Raw genomic sequence first — 18,953 nt, forward strand, 5'->3', positions numbered from 1 at the left:
TTCATTTTTTATGGGTACCTTCTCATGTCAGAATTGAAGGTAACGAAGTTGTAGATAAACTAGCTAAAACGCACCAACTAACCTAATGTCCGAAGAAAGTAACATATTGGTACAAAACGATTTAAACTATAAACTTATACTACAAAAAATAATTCAAAAATGGCAACAAACTTGGAACAACACTCCATCAAGGCTATATGAAGTCAACAAACATCCACATCTTTGGAAACCAAAAATAAAAGACAGAAGAGAGCATGTGATATTTGCCCGTCTCCGTATCGGCCATACACGACTTACTCATGGCTATTTACTACAGCGCAAAAATAAACCAGTTTGTGAAGTGTGCAACCGTGTTCTAACGTTAAAACATTTTTTAATACAGTGTCCTAAATATAACAGTGAACGAAATATAGCATACCCAACTGCCCTAGAAGAAAATACAGATACAAAAAGAATAATTTATTATCTTAAAGACTGTCAACTTCTTCATAAGATTTAAAACATACATTGTAATACACATACATATTATTATTATTAATTGTGAACTAATGTATATACACTATTTGTATCAACTGTAACATTAATCTAAATACGCTAATGCCTCTGCGTGGTAGATGCGTTTAAAAAAAAGGTATTTATATTAGACTATAGATTATATTAGATTTATATTAGATTAGATATTCAGTTTTGTGAAAGCGCCTGTCTTAGACAAATTGAAGGAGCGCTCCTAAGATTTTTCGGGGTTTGGCTTAAAATTAATTCGTAGTTTATTTTATTATATTTAAGGCAATCATTTAGATTTTTTTTCACTTCAGCAACAAAAGTTTTGGTTGTGCAATGTATCGTCTACATGAAAGTCCTAGTATCTACTGTTATCGGTTAATCATTTGTGTAAATGTAATACAGTGTAGGTGCCATTACGCTACCCCAAGCGAGACCATTCATCTGCGTTCTTCATCTTACCATTGAATGATACGAAAAATCTTGTAATGTAAAAAAGTAATGTTTTTATCCAAGGCGATGTCATGCAGCTTTGGAGAAATGTTCTCTTATTTAATATGTCGTAAGTGGCATTTAGATTGACAAATACCACCCCTGATACCCGATATCTTTCGAACTCGTTGTTGCTTTTTACAAAAAACGGGTACATTATTACGTACGTTAATAAGTATTACGAATAAAAATAAATAAGCAAGAAGAATATAATTGATCTATATTTAAACTAAGTGACAGAAAAAATAATATATATACATTTACTTCTAAATTAAAAATTAAATTTTGATATGCCTGACAACGAATGATACAAAAACACAATTATATAAAGTTGAAAATAATAATAGCTTGTACAAGCGACAAAGCATTTAAAACAATAAGACCGAACATATTATATGTAATTGTAATAGATATGTTGCCGAGAATCAAGATACCCTAAGGAACCCAAATATTTCTTCTTTTAGTATCTGCCATAAGTGTATCCATGTGTTTATGTGTATGTAAAATATAGTATATAGGATATTGAATTCCCTGCATTTAAAAATCGAAATATTGAAATTAGACGGTAAAAAATTGGAATTTTAAGAATGATTTATAAATTGTTATAATTTAAATTTTACTACTCCATTAAACAAATATTTTATACGTAATAAACTGTAGCAATCGAAACATCGGAACGTTCATTTATATAATAAAAATGTCAGTGCCAACGCATTTAAAAAAAATACTAATAAATAAAAATGAACTCTTGCCTTTTCCAAGTTTATAATAGACACTACTTAAGTTTATAAATAATTTAAGCAAGTAATGTAAATTACCACTCTAAAATATTTAAATGCATTAACCAAGTATTTGTGAAATTTCTCAATGACTAAATTGATTGATATTTAAATAAATTTGAAGTTCCAAAATGTACCTGCTGTAAAATTTGAAAGTCTACGACTAATAAAATTATTGGCAACACCGCAAGAGTTTAGTTGTGTACGCGAAGGTATACATACGGATCCCAAAAGTGTTTTAACCTATTACAGAGTTCACTTAATCCTACGTGTTGCTCGGAGTCTACATAAAGCGCTACGCAGATAATAATATACACGGTGTATATTCTACTGGAGTTAGTATAATACCGTTTTAGAACGGAGCTTACATTAACCGCTAGATGTATATATATATATATATATATATATTAGTTTTGAACCGTACTATATTTAATATAAAATTTAGTATTTCTTGGGTTTAGGATCAATAAAATATATATTACATGTGGAACTAGATTTTAATTTCCATTGCAATCAACGTTTCGGCAGGAAACCCTTGCCTTTGTCAAGATTCTAAAATGTACATGTATAAGACAAACAGTTATTGTAAAATATGTATATATATGACTTACCAAAACGTAAAACGAAACACAGACATTAATGAACTGACAAATAAAAGTTGATATCTGATATCTCATGGTTTACTGTCATTAGTATATAATTATTTTTATATGAGCGTATCATTGATGTTTTCGAAAGAGGTAAAATGGAGATATGTTATGACTTTAAGAGCTTTTTATGGTGTTATATTTATTATTATTTAAATCAGATTGAAATATATTTTATTTAGGTTTTATGTATCTTTTTTGTCATTTATTGCGTTGGTATTTCTTTTTATTTCTATTGATTCGTATATCTCCCTCTTCTTTTTGTTTTGTTCTGTTTTTAAAACTTTGATGTTTTTCTGATGAAGTTCTGAACAGAATGTCGACAGGTACCACTCAGGGAACTACTTTCTGTCTTATTTAACCGAGTGATCGTGACGGTCCAATTTTCTCGTTAGACTCAATTAGCGTACGCGATCTCACTTATACTTATGATCTGAAACTGAAACCAGATCACGCATTTTAGTAATCAGATCCTATAGACATACTCATAGGTGTTGGTTTTTCATTACTTAAATTCTGATTAAATTCCTTGCAATCCAAATCACTCTGTGGCCTTAGAAACCATTTTCAATTATAGTCTATAAGGGCGAGCCTCTACGACTCATTCCATATTTTATTTCACATCGTTCGTTACTTCTATGGATGCAAACATAGATCTTTTCTACAAAAGTTTTGGAAAATCGAAAACTCGAAAAGTCGGCAATTTTTAACATAATATCTAAGCCTCTTAGTTTTGCTCGTGAAGGATATTTCTAATGCGGTAATTTTCAATATGTCTAAACATATTGGTTTTGTTCCAACACGACCAAGCTCGTGAACGATATTTCTAAGTTGTTAATTTTCCGAAATTATTCCACCGTTTTACAACCCAATCCTTCTTTATTTATTTATCTTTTTTCTCTTTTCCCTCTCGTTACTTATTCGTTATTTTTATGCATATCTTTGTTTTGTATGTTAGAGAATCGCTTCAGGACAATCCTGAACTTCAAAGAGACATAATTATGTTGAATGCATGGAGCATTTTATTACTTCCCAACATATGATGCCGGTTCCTGAATCCGATTTTAAATCGACTATTTCTTATTAAAACAAATTTTTATTTCGCTTCTTTTCTCCAAAATTTCTCGTATTAGCTTCGACGCCAGTCTATATGACGTTCGAGGTGTGAATTCGACGTGTATAATCTTGTATTAATCTTAGCTCTAGGTTTAATTGTACTAACCTCGAAAATCTTTCGGAAAATAAATATATATATATATATATATATATATATATCTATAATATATATATATATAATATATATATATATATATATATATATATATATATAATATATATATATATATATATATATATATATATATATATATATATATATATATATATATATATATATATATATATTATAATTTAACTGAAACCACTTTTACATAAGAAAAGTGCCGGGGTCCTTTATCGAGGCCGCGCTCTGCTCGCCACTGAAGACTTGATTCTGAATTTCACTCGTAACACACGTAGCGACTTTTTCTGTCTCTTGTTCTGAAACACACTACACATCTACCTTGTACTTTCTGACGTTTAGGTAACGGTTCATCACAATCTGCAGTCTTATAGCCCGGTGTCTCACCCAGTTTTCTCGTCAACTGAGGATTCTGTTGTCTTTCTTCCATATAATCTGCTATCAGTAACAAACTAAGATATTTTAAATATTTTCGACGCTTCAGTGTATAGTCATTATTGTTGATCTTATAGATTACTTGGGAGTTAATTTCACACATATTCAAGAGCGCATAGAATACCGTCAACGGCCACCTTCTGCTGTTTCGGGAAACGTCTGTACTTAAAAGCGTATGTACCTGATAACTGGTCAACGATGTCAACCCTTCCTTTAGTAACATTGTAGAATTTGACTATTTCTGGCTTCCTAGCGTTTCCCGTAGATGAGTCTATTCTGTCATCATGGTGTAGTGTTGATAACAACAAAACATTTTTGTTTTTCTTTGGGATATAGGATACTAAGGTTGTATTTTTTTGGAAACCAAAAAGTGTAGAATACTGTTCTCGATTTTCTGTGTTGACCATTGTGGAAGGAATTTGCTTCTTGTTCTTTCGGACTGTACCCACAGATGTTAATTGGTGTTCTGCAAAAAGTTGTTGCATTAATCGATAATTAGTGAACCAATTATCGAATGTGATATTTCGTTTGCTGCCAGACACTGGTGAAATCAATCGTAAAACTACATCTGTAGGCTTCGTACTCATTTTGAAAGGACCATCGGGTTGAGAACCACAAATAATTTCCTAGTTTGTAGTATAATAACATCGAATAAAATAAAGCAAAGATTTTGATTCCATAACGAGCCGGTTTATTTGGAATGTATTGCCGAAAAGGTCACCTGCCACGAAATGCCTCCAATTTTTCATCAACAGTGAGATACATGCCAGATGTATAGGCAGACTGAAAATTGTCAACCACTCTTTCGAAAACACATCTAATTGGGGCTAATTTATCGATTTTGATTCTATCTACGCGTGTAGCTCCATTGTCAAACCGCCAGCACCTTAGCAGAAATTGAAAGCGTTTTAGAGACATAGTTTTCTTGAATATTGGCATTTCTGTGCCGTCATTTGTCCAGAAATCTTCAAGGTTGCGCCGGGACGGTCGATGAATTCCTGCTAAATAAAGTAATTCAAATACAGCCTTGATTTCTTGCTCGGAGGTCCCTTTTACTACGTATCATCGTTGTAACGTTCACTTACTGAATTGATTTTCTCATTAGTATGTTTTACAATATCAGCAATGAGTATGTCATCCATGAAAAGCTTCCAACAATCAATTGCAGTTTTAGCTTCTTTAGCGTGTCGTTTCACGCCAGGCAATTGAGAAATTATATTTTCGGCTCTAGTACGAACCGATCGTAGTTCTACCTTTTTAGCCCATTTCGTCACTTTATCTCTGCCCCAATAATATCTAGCAAATGTACTCACATCATCTCCATTCTTTTGTTCACTTTCATCTTCGTCGCCATCTTGTTCTGTGTCTGTGTCATGAGAACTTTCACTAACATTGTCGAGCTGCACTTCGTTTTCGGAATTAGGAATAGCCTCATCTTCATCACTTTGTACCTTTTCCCAGAATCTTAGCAACCTTGCTTGCTCTTGTTCATAACTACACATATTCATAACAAATTTTGAGCACAACAACCCGAGTAAAGATGCTGTTTTTGAGAGAAATTCCATTTTTTGCATACGTGGAGTGTATCACACCCCACCACACCAACGCAGGGTTAAGGGCTATAAAAATTGCATCCTGTTAAAGCCACGGGAGGTAACTTTAAGACGCCAGAAATACATACTTTCTCCTGCAAATTTTCGTGCCTTATTTAAAATATGGAGTTTCGATTGGGTAGAAAGTTTGACATATTTATGTTCAAACTAGTAGATTTCCGAAGAAGAAAGCATTACTTCTTGGTGGATTTTGTGAGAATCAAGACATGTACCTTTTTAAAATTAAAATTTCTACACTTTAACCTAAAGAAAATAACTTTGGCCATAAATAACAATTTTGGACAGTCAGGACAGTGCTTTAGAATTTAGAATTGTTTACGCTCAAAATTTCTTGAAAAACTTAGCTTCAGCTTCAAACGTCTGTGGCTTCAAAATTTCTTGAAAAACTTAGCTTCAGCTTCAAACGTCTGTGGCTTCAAAGTTCTTAGAACATATTCTGAATGTTCTGTAGTACACCGGTTTGCTCTTCTAATCATATTTATCAACATCTTTTATTGGAATTTTATAATTTAACATTAAATAGTTTATATGTCATCATCATCATCATCCAGCCCCATTTTCACATCCATTGTTGGATATAGGCCTCCTATAGTTTATATGTAATGTTAAATAAATAATTTATTAAATTAAATTTAAATAAGAAAAATGTTTAAAACAATTTAATGTTATTTTACACCTACTACGCCACTGCAAAATATGCCTGTTATTTTTAAGTATAACCAACCAATAACCCTATAAATAACCATGACATATTGTCATATGAGTTTTGTCTACTTTGTTTGATTTTACCGCCCTGTCAATTTTGACAGAAAACATTTAATTTTTCATCCCTTATAAATAATTTTTGAATAATAACAATAGTGTTTGCTATTCTGGAACTCAATAAGATTAAAATTGTTGGTATGTTTATTTAGATTATTTTAGCTGTAAAATAAACCTCTATACTATTATTTATTTTATTTGTTCTAATATATTTGTGCCTAATAAGATCTTAAGTGATAATACTGCTGTTCATACATCTCATGCACAGTGTATTTATATATTACATTATATATTACACAGTATATTTATATAAAGAATTCTTTTAGCATTAAACAGTCTCATACTCATGTTGAAATAGAAAATTCTGTTTTTGTTTTTGTGTCAAAAATCAAAGGTGAATAGTAAGTTGACATGACATACGTCAAATTATCTATTATAGAATTTATCTTCAGTTCTTGCACAATCATTTGTCTGTAGTAAATAAGTATATAAACTTACTTTGCACGTTTTTCTTTAATTTTATATTACACAAACTCAAATGGATATCCCCGGTTTTTTGTATGCTGGTTTAGTAGCGGCTGGTGGAGTGTTTGGTTATTATAAAGCAGGTAGGTGTATACAATTTGCATAAAAGATACAAAGTCATCTAGGCATATACATACACTTTATATATTTAGTATAAAGATAGAGTAGTAACTTTATAGATTTTCTAAATATCACTTACATAAACTGGTGTTTCTAATTGAAGATTAGAAAAAATGGCACCAAAAGAAAATTCTCTAGATGGTATTAAATTATGTATTTGATTTCAGGTTCTGTTCCTTCTTTAGCAGCAGGTGTACTTTTTGGTGGTGCATTAGCCTATGGAGCCGTAGAAACAAGTCGTGATCCGTCCAATTACACACTTCAATTAGCAACTAGTTCAATTCTGGCTGGTGTTATGGGATATAGATTCTACAACTCTGGAAAAATTATGCCTGCAGGTGTTGTATGTTTAATGTCTATTGCAATGATTGTTAGGATTGCCGGAAGAGCTAGTGGAATTACAGGACCTAGACATACGTAAATTTAGTAGATATATTAATATGCTTTAATGAAACAGTAACTGACTATTGGCTCTTTGTTTTTAATTATACAAATAGGCAATATTCAGTTAACAAAACTATATAATAGTTATAATATTTTATGATTTAGTAATTTAAAGGTGATTGTAAAAATGCTAGAAGTAGTTAAATAGGTATTTTGTTAAAAGGTTAAGGTAAAATCTTAGGAAAAATTAACTAAACAAAAAGAAGGCAATTAAAATGTTGATACCATATTAGAGCTGTAGCTAAATTTCTTGTTAAAGTTTCACAGTCATAATTTCTTTTTTCTTCATTACTTTTTATTTTGAGTATACACTGGTATACACTTTCCTGATATTCTTAATGATTTCCTGGTTAATTTGGTATTATTGGTACATATTATATGGTCCTAGTTAATAATAAAACTTATATTAAATTAATCAGCATATAGCTTTCACATAGTAATAGTATTTTTGTGCCATAGTTATAAAAGTCATGTTCCATAGCCCATAGTAAAGTGCGATAAAATTCTTATTCCAAACCGCTGCCATATTCTAATGCCTGTAATTCAAAAATATGACTTATTTTGCTGTTTAATATACTATTGTCAAGCATTAGATGAGATATGAAAGGGAGACATTTTATTTTTTTATTTATGTGTAGGTAAACTTTATTCCAATGCTAAAGTATTGTGCCAATTCTATTTTAAATTTTGCTATATAATATATTTAAATTTTTAAATTATAAAGGTAGAAATACCTACTTGTAGGCTTCCTGTTAAAATTTTAATGATCTTAGAAAATGTATTAAGTACGTTGAAATTATAAATTTTTGGGATATCTTATGTTTGTTATATAAATGTTACATTCTGTATTAAACTCTGGTTTTAATAAGGCATGTTTTATTTATCTTGAGTTTTCCTCACAATTTACTGGCCATATTTGGTATAATAAAGAAGTCAATTATTGGTGAACTCAAAATTTTACAAATTGCACTTTAAAGCTTCTATACACAACTACAAACAACTTCTATAACTACATTTATAGGGAGTGTATAGTGTAAAAAACATCTAAAAGTTTTTAACACTGCTTTCCATTTTTTATATGGCATGAATGAAGTATAAACATTTATGATTGGTGTTAGAGAATGCAAATTTGACAGACTAATTTGGCCACAGCGTATATTTGGTGGTAAAAATTCTGGAGGGTATTTTTGTACCCTCAGATGATTATCAAATTCTGATCTGTGCTTGCTGTAGTTTATTATAGATGATGTATCTCTGACCTGCTGCTAACTCTTTAATGTTGGTATTCCTTGCTGAAACTTCTTCTTTATATGTCAGATAGCCGGGCAGGGTAGGCTGTCAACCTCATTTCTCTTCACTGCTAAAGTGTTCTACTGGAAATGTCTTTGAATCCTGGCCCTTTCTACAGAAAAATAATAAGGTTAACACAGTAGTTTAAAATTATAAAAAGAGTGTGTTGCTTAGACTAGAATAAGCTGGTGTATGATCAGCCTATGGTGGAGTAGTGTGGCAAGGAATAAAGGTATGATGCCTAAGGAAGGCAAGTGTAAATATGTATTTCTGACAATTAGATCGTCATCAGTAGGTACAGTGCAGCCAAGTAAGAATAGAAGAATGTTAACTTTTAAAAGGAAAACTACAGGAGAAATGTGACCAATTTGTGGCAATAATGTTAGAGGACTCTGAGGTTTCAGAGCAACAACTAACACATCCACGGAGGAAGAAGCTACAGCTACCTCAGGAGAGGAATGTCAAATGTTTCCAACATTTTAAAAAACAAGAAAAGGTTAATGCAATATATTTTATTATTATTTTTTGCTATGAGCTCGCATTAACCTTTTCTTGTTTTTTGAAATGTTGAAAACACTTGGCATTCCTTTCCTCCGTGAATGTGTTAGTTGTTGCTCTAAAACCTCAAGGTCTTCCTAACAAAAGAGTGTCATGTTGTGTTAGCATGCCTGGCTTGGGAACATCTATCAGGGTGTAACTTAATGTTCAACGGCTGGAAACTTTTAGGTTGTTTAGCTTTATTGTTGTTCGTGAATTTGTGATGTAAGAATATCAAAGTATTAAGATATTTACTATGAATGTTCATATTTTAAGCTGATGTTATTTTATGATTAAAACTTTAATTATTTTTTAAATATATTTCAAGGTATTTTGTTGTTGTTTTTATTAGGTTTATTTCAAAATAAATCAATAAATCATTGAATTTATTTACGAAGTTGAAAAATATTTCCATTAAAGTTTTATTCTTTTTTCGTTGCTAGTGATTTTATCCTGTAAATACTAAAGATATTCGTTTTCTTGTAGATTAAGTTGTAATATAACATTCTGTGGAAACCTTTCTACTGAATTGCCATAATGAGCGTTTAATAAAATGTTTTTTGAATGTTGTAAGAGTTTTTGAGTTTATTTTTTAGATCTGGGCATATAATGGCTAGTAAACATGTGTTGAAGTTATATAATATTACTGAATTTTTTAGTAATGACAACCAAACTACTATTAACTATTTAAACTACTCGAAAACGAATATTTATAGTCTTTTCGGGGATAAAATCACTAGAAGTTAAAAAAGATTAAAACATTAAATATTTTTTAACTTTGTAAATAAATTCAATGATTTAATGATTAATTTTGAATTAACCCCGATAAAACAACAACAAAATATCTTGAAATACAGTAAAAAATAAATACAGTTTTAATCAAACCATAACATAATCTTACAATATGAACATTCATAGTAAATAACTTAATCGATATTCTTACCTCACAAATTTACGAACAACAAATAATACCAATCGCACAGAATGAATGTTCGTAACCAAAAGTCCTTATTTATTTTTCAAACAATTAAAAAAACAATATTTTCAACTTTTTATGGAACAAATACATATAAATTAGAAATGTTCGGAAAGGTTTTTAAAATCTCATTGTGACGTCAGAGCTTAGGTAGTCTATTGGGGAATCGTGTCTTGCCGTCTTTACTACCCCATTTTTTGTCATTCGGCTTATATGATCGTTCTATTCTAGTCTTCTATTTCTTACCCAGTGCTTGATGTTTTCCACTTTGCATCTACGTCGTATATCTGCACTTCTAACCAATAGCGCTCCTAAAATTTGCGTCTGGGGGGGGGGGGGGGGGTTTGGTTGGTCACCGAAATTTTTTCTCCATTTTGAATAGTTAAAATGTGTGAGTAACAGTGTCGGAATAGGGTCCTGGGGGAGGGTTTAACCCCCAAACCCCCCGGGTGCTCCACTGCTTCTAACTCTGTCGCATAGTGTTTTACCATCAATTTTTGTGTTTTCATCTCTGCTGTTTTTAACATCCTTTTTGTCATTAACATTGAAAATAGTTAAATAATATGATTTTTGGTCTATATTATCTTAAAATACTCGACTCCTAATAAAAGACATTAATTAAACTGGATAAAATATGTTAAAAATTGTAAAAAAATGTTGTGTAATTTTATTTTTTATTTTTTTTTTACATTGGGTGGTAAGTTTATCTTACTGTGACTCACCTCTGCCGATAAGAATTGACGGCATAGCTTCTAAAGTTGTTATTATATATTGTAGTATTGTTTTATATGTGATTCATGCTGGGTGCAATGACCCATTAAAAATCTCCCATTGGCTTGTAGTCTATAATAGATGATAGGCAATTTGTGTGATCGGAGCCAGGATTTCCATGTCTTGAAATATGTTTTGCCAAGAAAGGATCAAATTCAGTGGTTAATTCCAAAACCATTAAATAGTTTCCACCTATTATACTATTGTCCCTTCTGAGAGCTAGACCTCTTGAACTAAGAGCCATAATAGCAGCAACTAATCGGGTTAAAATATTACGCCAGTAAATGGTTTCGTCATCAAGTTGTGTCAAACTCTTGAATCTATCCTATTGAGAGCAATGCTTCTTACTTTTTAATCAAGGATTGTCGATTTGTGGGCGGTTGAGTTCTCGTGGAGACCGACACGATTTTCGGCGTTTTTCCAATTTGAAAATTTGCCGCATCTAGATATTTGCCGCCCTAGGCCACGGCCTACTCGGCCTTATGGGAAATACGACCATAGATACATTCAGAGTAATTCTTAATAATTCAGCTGGAGAAATATGTGACATTAACAAAACAATGAACAAAAGAAATAATCAGCTTGGTTGACACAAGAAATTAGACAGAAACAAGACAATGTTAAGAAGAGTAAGAAAAAAATTTTATTCAAACAACAAATAAAATTAGTAAAAGAATAAGTACAAAAATAAAAGTATAAAAGTCATGGGAGTACTTTGGAGAAAAGTTAGAACCCGATAGTAAGGAACAGCAAACTATTGTATAGAGTGCTTAAAATTTAGAAAAACAATTAAATATTAACCCACTAGCCCAGAACTTTTTTTAGGACAATTTTTACTAAATTTTATGAAATTTCAGCAATCTACAGTCCAAAATTAAATCTAGAGCACACTGTATGTCCTAGTATATTCATTACCGGCACATCTTTTCCCATCAGATATTATCAATGAAATTATATTTGTCGTATTAGAGGTTATTATTTAACAGCTTCCCGATAGAAAGAAGTCTGTGGACTTAATTACTTTCGTGATGTTTTGAAAATTCAACTGGGAAATTGATTTTTCAGATGTTCGACATATAAATTATTATCCATACATTGTGTACACTTATGTCGACGAGCCATATTAAAAGTGGTTAGTACCATTCTGTATTGCGCACATTTATCTTATATTGCGCTATATTTCTGTCCCTTTCACCCATAAATCCCGTATTCTGTAACAATGAAGGGCCTAGTAATTATTACATGTTTTTTTTTCTTTTTGAGGGAGATATGATTTATACCAAATGTAGTAGATGCTACCAACACCACCGCACCCATTTTAATAAAAATATACCATCTTTACTGATTGTAGACAGAAAGGAGCCTTTTTCCTTTTTTGTGAGGAATAGTGTAATTTCGAGGTATTCTATTTGGACGAATAGTACAAGTTGCTCTATATCCTTTTTGACTCATGTAGTGTAGCAAATTTAGACTAGTAAATAAATTAAAAAAAAAAGAAATGAAACGGTAAAAATTTCACCTCATTTGGAAAATCGTCAATTATATTTACAAGCTGCTTTGTTTATTTTATCATTTTGATGTACTGACTTTCCATGATAGATGTTGAAGTTTACCAGATATACACGAGCGGTATTTAAGGACCAAACTTTTACCCATTTTTTACCCAGAGGTTTACCCCTGATACATTGCTTGAATCCATTTCGCCCACTATACTTTCATCATAAGAAAGTTATTTCTCAGGTACAAAGTATTTTTATAAATTCTATTAGTGGTCTTATTTTCCACAATTTATCAATCTGATTATAGTTGTCATTACTTTCACAACATAAAAATCGTAAAATCATCGTTACGCATCATCGAATCTGCAATTCTGTTATTTCGTGTATCTGTTTTTTTTTGTTCCAGTAATGGCGTTTACTAGGATTCTTGTTATACCCATTTGCTATAAGTATAAAAATAAAAGACTTGATTTTATCTTCTGTAATGTCCGCGTTAGTAAGCTCAGCTCTGCAAACAAATAGCTGAGGTTATCCACAGTGGCTTATTTTAAGTAGCCTGAATGCATGGGTTATGCTTTAAAAATAAATATAAGTATACATCTAATGTATAAAGACAATTCCTTCTACTGAATGGTATTCTTATATTATTCTTATCTTATAATCAGTCAACATCAGAGTAAAGCTTGTCCATTTGAAACACACGTTGTTTTTTATATAACTATTTTTTTAGTCTTTTGAAATCCTGTCCGTACTACTCAAAAAAAATTGTTGTATACACATTTGTTTGCATATATTGTCTTTTTTAGTCTTTAGTTTCTTGATGGCCTGAAGATACTGTAAAAGTTTGTAAACAGCGAAATCGGTGGCCCAATCTGTGTTTTAATAAAAACCTGTTACGGATTGTGAGTAGGTATAAGATCTTTTTTTCTCTAATATTTATGAATATGTACTCACACCAGCAACCTTTTCATCATTTCATAAATGAGAGAATTGGATACACGATAAAAACATATTACTCAAGAACATGTATTTTTTTGTCTGATGTACTTGTCTGTATTTTCAATAAGGCATTTCCTTTAATTACAATTAAGGGTATCCGAATATCAGCCAAGAATATGCGTTCACTACTGCACATCAAAAAATTTACTACCAATGTCTTTTTAACCGAATATATCTCCAAGTACAGAGGAATCTATCTAATACTTATCAAAACAGCTAAAAAAATGTATTATGAGAATCGTCAGGGAAGCTCTAAAAATGTTGCAAGGGAAACTTGGTCCATAATAAACGATCTTCGAAATAAAACTAACTTAGCTCAAACATTTTCTCTTCCAAATCCTGAAAATCTAAATGAATACTTCGTTAATGTGAGTAAAAATATAACATCAGCTATTTTGCCACAACAATATCCTATTTCCTATCTTCCCAATTCAAAAAAGGTCTCGAATTCATTCTTTATAAGACCAGTTGATAAATCTGAACTGATCCAAACAATCAGTAGTATCAAAAGTAAATCTTCCTGTAGTACTGATGGACTATCCATAAAAATTTTTTTAAATCTCTCAAATAATGTGTTGGAAGTCCTGGTCTCACTAATTAACGATTCTTCTGAAAAAGGTATATTTCCAGAGTGCCTAAAAACAGCCATTATTATTCCTCTTCATAAGGGTGGTGATAAATCTAATGTCTGCAACTATAGACCTAAGTATTGCCTTACTACCGGTGCTATCCAAAATTATTGAGCGACTTATAAAAGCCCGACTTATGTCCTTTCTCGTTGAAAACAACATTTTATCACAAAGTCAGTTCGGCTTTTTATCTAATAAATGTACCAGCGATGCTCTGTTTTCTGTACTACATGAGGAATATCGAGCACTAAACAATAATCTTTATACTGCCACTGTTTTTTGTGACTATGCCAAAGCTTTTGATTGTGTAACTCACGACATTTTGATAAAAAACTAAATTTCTACGGAATTCGAGGTATTTCTTTGAATTGGTTCCAATCTTACTTGAGGAATAGGAAACAACTAGTTAGAGCAAATGATACTGACTCTAGTTACAAAAGCATTGTACGTGGGGTACCACAAGGTTTAGTACTGGGTCCTCTACTTTTCCTTATTTTTATAAATGACATCACTAACTTAAAAATCGATGGAAAATTTTCTTTTTGCTGATGATACCAGTATTACCTGGAAGAACTCTAATATTGCAACACTTCATGCAATTATAACTTCTGATCTACTTAAAATAAAAACCTGGCCCTGGTCTTCTAATTTACTCTCTTTTAACGTGGATAAGACACTAGCATTATCAGTATAAAGGAGCTCTTCAACCCTTGGCTCTTAATAACAGCCAGCTCAGTATAATTGATTCTGTAAAATTTCTTGGTATTTTTATAGACAGCAACCTTAAATGGTCCCTTCATATCGATTTGTTAAGTAAGAAACTAGCCTCGGCCTGCTATGCAATAAGATCTGTTTCGAAGGAAATGAATTTAGCATCTTCCAAAATAACATATTTTTCTTTGTTCGAGTCCCATCTTCGATATGGTCTTCCTTTTTGGGGTTCTAGTACAGCTGCCCAATCTGATGTTATTTTTAAATTACAAAACAGAGCAATACGGTATCTTTTTGGCCTCAGTAGAATAACACATTGCAAAAGCTACTTCAAAAATCACGGGATTTTAACTTTTCCCTCTCTATATATTCTAGAAACTGTTTGCTTAATTCGTAAACATCTACATGTTTGTCCAGCAAGACCTAGTCATGACTACTCCACCAGAAATTCAAGCTTTGATGTGTATTTACCGATCCCATCCACTGAGGTAGTAAAGAAATCTATATTATATTCGGCAAAAAAATTATACAACCATCTCCCTTTGCAACTTAAATCTACAACTTCTTTCCTTAAGTTCCGTAAATTGACGAAAGCCTATCTATCTGAAAGACCTTATTATTCAGTGAAAGAGATTCTTAACGAATAATTAAGAAAGTACAGTATGTTTAGGTACAAGCAACAAAGTATTTTTATATATATTTGGGTATCACATGGAGCAGCTTAAACTTATTCGTAAACTAGTTCGTAAAGTTTTATTATGCAATTTGCAATTTAGTGAAATTTTGCCATGGATTGTATATTTTATTTTATGATGTTTTATTCTGTGATAGTGACGATTTATCTAATTTTAGTAAATTTTAATTGTTATTATTATTTTTTCTTTACTTTTCTAAGCTTTGTCCATAAAATTGCACAATTTTCAGTGACAATAAAGCATACATATTCTATTCGATTCTAATAAATTTATAAGTGATGGATTCAACCGTTACTTGATGGAAATTTATTTTATTATCTAACAACAAAACACTGAAAACTTTTATTTTCAACACTTCCACAAAATTTATTTTAAATTATTATCACCACAGCTGTTTCGGCTAGAGTGCCTTTGACAAGTGATAAAGGCGCTCTAGCCGAAACAGCCTCATTGAATTACATTTTATTTAATAACTATGAATAGTCTCAACCACATGTTTACAAGGTTTTTGTGGCCATGGTATTAGCTTGATGTTTTAGTTCACTTTAAGTCTCACAGTAAGTTCTTTATTTGAGCACTAATATAGTAGTTTTAACACAATGTGACAATTTAATTTTTTTTAACAATAATGGATTTATCGCCACATAAACTTTGAACATGAGGTGAAAAACTCAATTTTGATTGACTGTTGAAACATATTTTTGATGTTTATATTATGAAAAGTTAAGAAATTTAATTTTATTGTTTTTTATTTTTCCAAAAGTCTATTATAAATTATGTGATAATATGGTGAGTGACTTTAATTTAGTCTAACATGGAGTCTAAAGAGTTCTTAAATTTCATGTGTTGTTTGTCAACTCTTATAAGAAAAGAATAAATTTCACTGAGATGATTTAAATGTTTTTTTGTTCATATTGTTTTCTGTTTGTGCTATGAAAGCCATCTCTAGTAACAGTCTTTTTGTGTAATCAGTTTCTCTTTCTAGCATTTTAACGGATTCGTAATCCATACAGTGTTCTTCCTTTACTACATGTAGTGCTAAGGAGCAACGGTCATGATGTAATCTACTGTTACTCTTGTGTGATGTGATACGATTGCTCAGGTACCTTTCTGTTTGGCCAATGTACTCTTTATTGCAGTCTTTACAAGGGATACTGTAGACTACATGGGACATTTGCTCGTTAGGTGTAGTATCTTTTAGTTTAGTATATAAATTTTTAATTTTATACACTGTTTTATTTGCTATTTTAAAATTATGAAAGGAATTGAGTACTCTTGAGATTTATTCTCTAAATAGTTTTTCGAGGAAAAAAGTATCAAAATATATTTAAATACTTCCTGGATTACCTGAATTACCTTTGTGGAAACAAAATATGTATATAATATGGAAGAAAACCGTACATACGTATTTCTACAGCTACAGTTACCTGAGGAAAGGGATGCCAAACGTTTAGAACGTTTCAATCAAAAAGTAAAGGTTAATGCGAGTTAATTGTAACATAAAGGTAGACTGTATCGGCATAGCTTACAACGGGAAAAAATTATGAAATATGTATATAAGATGGTAGGCAACCGTAAATACGTATTTTTGACTAATTGGTCGTCATCAGTACGGTGCAGCTGTTAGAATAGGAGAACGTTAACTTAAAAAAGTATCACTAGATTTCCAGAGCAACAACTAACACATCCACGGAGGAAGCTACAGCTACCGTAGGAAAGGGATACCAAACGTTTAGAATGTTTCAAACCACAAGACCTTTGTTATTTAAAACGTTCTAAATGTTTGGCATCCCTTTCTTCAGGTAGCTGTAGCTTCTTTGGACATGCTGTTTAAAACGTTCTTAACGTTTGGCATCCTTTTACTAAGGTAGCTGTAGCTTCCTCCGTGGATGTGTTAGTTGTTGCTCTGGAAACCTCAGAGTCTTCTAACATTATTGCCACAAATTGGTCGCATTACTGCTGTAGTGATCCTTTTCCAAGTTAACATTCTCCGTTTTCCAAACATTTTCCCTTGCAGGATGGCTTGAAGGAGAGCCAATTTTAAATTTTTTAAAAACGTATATTATTCCAGAAGGTTACACAAACAAAAAAATAACACGAGGTATTTAATATATTCTTTATTGGGAAATAAAAAAGTTTGTCATTTTGCAAATCCATTTCGAAATATAATTTATTTACTGTTGAAAGAATTATAACAATATACTAATCAGCCTCTTTATTTTAAATTGTTAATTTTTCTTTCAGAACTTTTAAAATATATTTCTCAAAATAGATTTATTACAGATGTTTTTTCTTATTACTAGAAAATTGGTATCATTTATAATTAAATTTCGTAATATATATTTCTACCTCAAACAGTGAAAATCAACATTTGATTTATTATAATAACCATTGAATAATGTTCTTTATGAATTTTTCATAAAAAAGCGCAAAGTGTGTTTGGAAAGTTTGTTAAGTTGTTCTACCCGTAACAGTCATCTTAGCATTCTTTTAAATAACGAATGTGTTACTTCGTGGAATTAAGCCTAAGCAATTAAGATAGAAATGGAGAAAAACAGAACCTGGAAATACTTGATAAATCTAGAAGATGGACTGAAACAGGATACGGGTAAAACAGAAAAATTAAAAGATGTAACAATAAAATTTATGAAGGTACATCTAGGGGCTGAAGTCAAAGTTAAAAAAGCACAAAAATTGGAAAAAAGATCGTGATTAATTGAACTAAACGTAGTTGAAGAAAGAAAATAATTATGAGAAACAATCAAAAGCTAAAAAATCTGAAAAATGAAATGATCTATACAAACCATGATATGATCAACAAAGAGTAAACATACATTGGAAGATGAGGATAAAGACCCGAATGAGGAAAAACAAAAAGGGAAACGAGTAAGAATCGTCTTTAGTAAACTAACTATAGAAGAGAATGTGTGGACATGGAATGAAAATCAAGATAAATTAAATAAACCCCAAAAACTGATAGAAGCTCCAAGGACCGACAGCAGAGAAATGGACCAGGCAAAGAAAAAAGAAAATTAATATATTAAGAAAAGAACAAAGGAAAAAAATATAAACAAACAAGAATAGCAACTTGGAATGTAATAACGGGGCTAAAAACGGGAAAATACCAAATCCAGATGACAGCTGTACAGGAGGTCAGATGGAAAAACAACGAGGATATAAACAAAGGCAAATACATATTTTTTTATACTGACTACAATAAAGATGGAGAAAGAGGGGTAGGCTTCTATGTCTTTGTAAACGCGAGAGAAAATATAATGAATTTTAACT

At 31.3% G+C, this 18,953-nt stretch overlaps 2 protein-coding genes across 3 annotated transcripts in view; both read left to right on the forward strand.

Annotated features, from left to right (window-relative positions):
- Positions 1–6,480: 6,480 nt before the first annotated feature.
- The window catches only part of LOC140439682 (homologous-pairing protein 2 homolog), a 74,788-nt gene continuing 62,315 nt past the window's right edge, over positions 6,481–18,953 (forward strand). Inside the window, exon 1 of one of the 2 annotated variants that reach the window (XM_072529757.1) lies at positions 6,481–6,607. The gene's annotated coding sequence lies outside the window, so the exon portion shown is untranslated. The remainder of the gene's footprint in view (positions 6,608–18,953) is intronic. The other variant, XM_072529760.1, reaches the window with a different exon arrangement.
- LOC140439683 (transmembrane protein 14C) lies at positions 6,883–8,426 on the forward strand. The gene is made up of 2 exons (XM_072529761.1): positions 6,883–7,077; positions 7,282–8,426. The coding sequence occupies exons 1-2, from the start codon at positions 7,008–7,010 to the stop codon at positions 7,533–7,535; spliced, it is 324 nt and encodes a 107-aa protein (XP_072385862.1). The 5' UTR covers positions 6,883–7,007; the 3' UTR covers positions 7,536–8,426.

This window comes from Diabrotica undecimpunctata, chromosome 4 (genome assembly GCF_040954645.1).
Source record: "Diabrotica undecimpunctata isolate CICGRU chromosome 4, icDiaUnde3, whole genome shotgun sequence".
In the NCBI taxonomy this organism is placed as follows: Eukaryota; Metazoa; Arthropoda; class Insecta; order Coleoptera; family Chrysomelidae; genus Diabrotica; species Diabrotica undecimpunctata.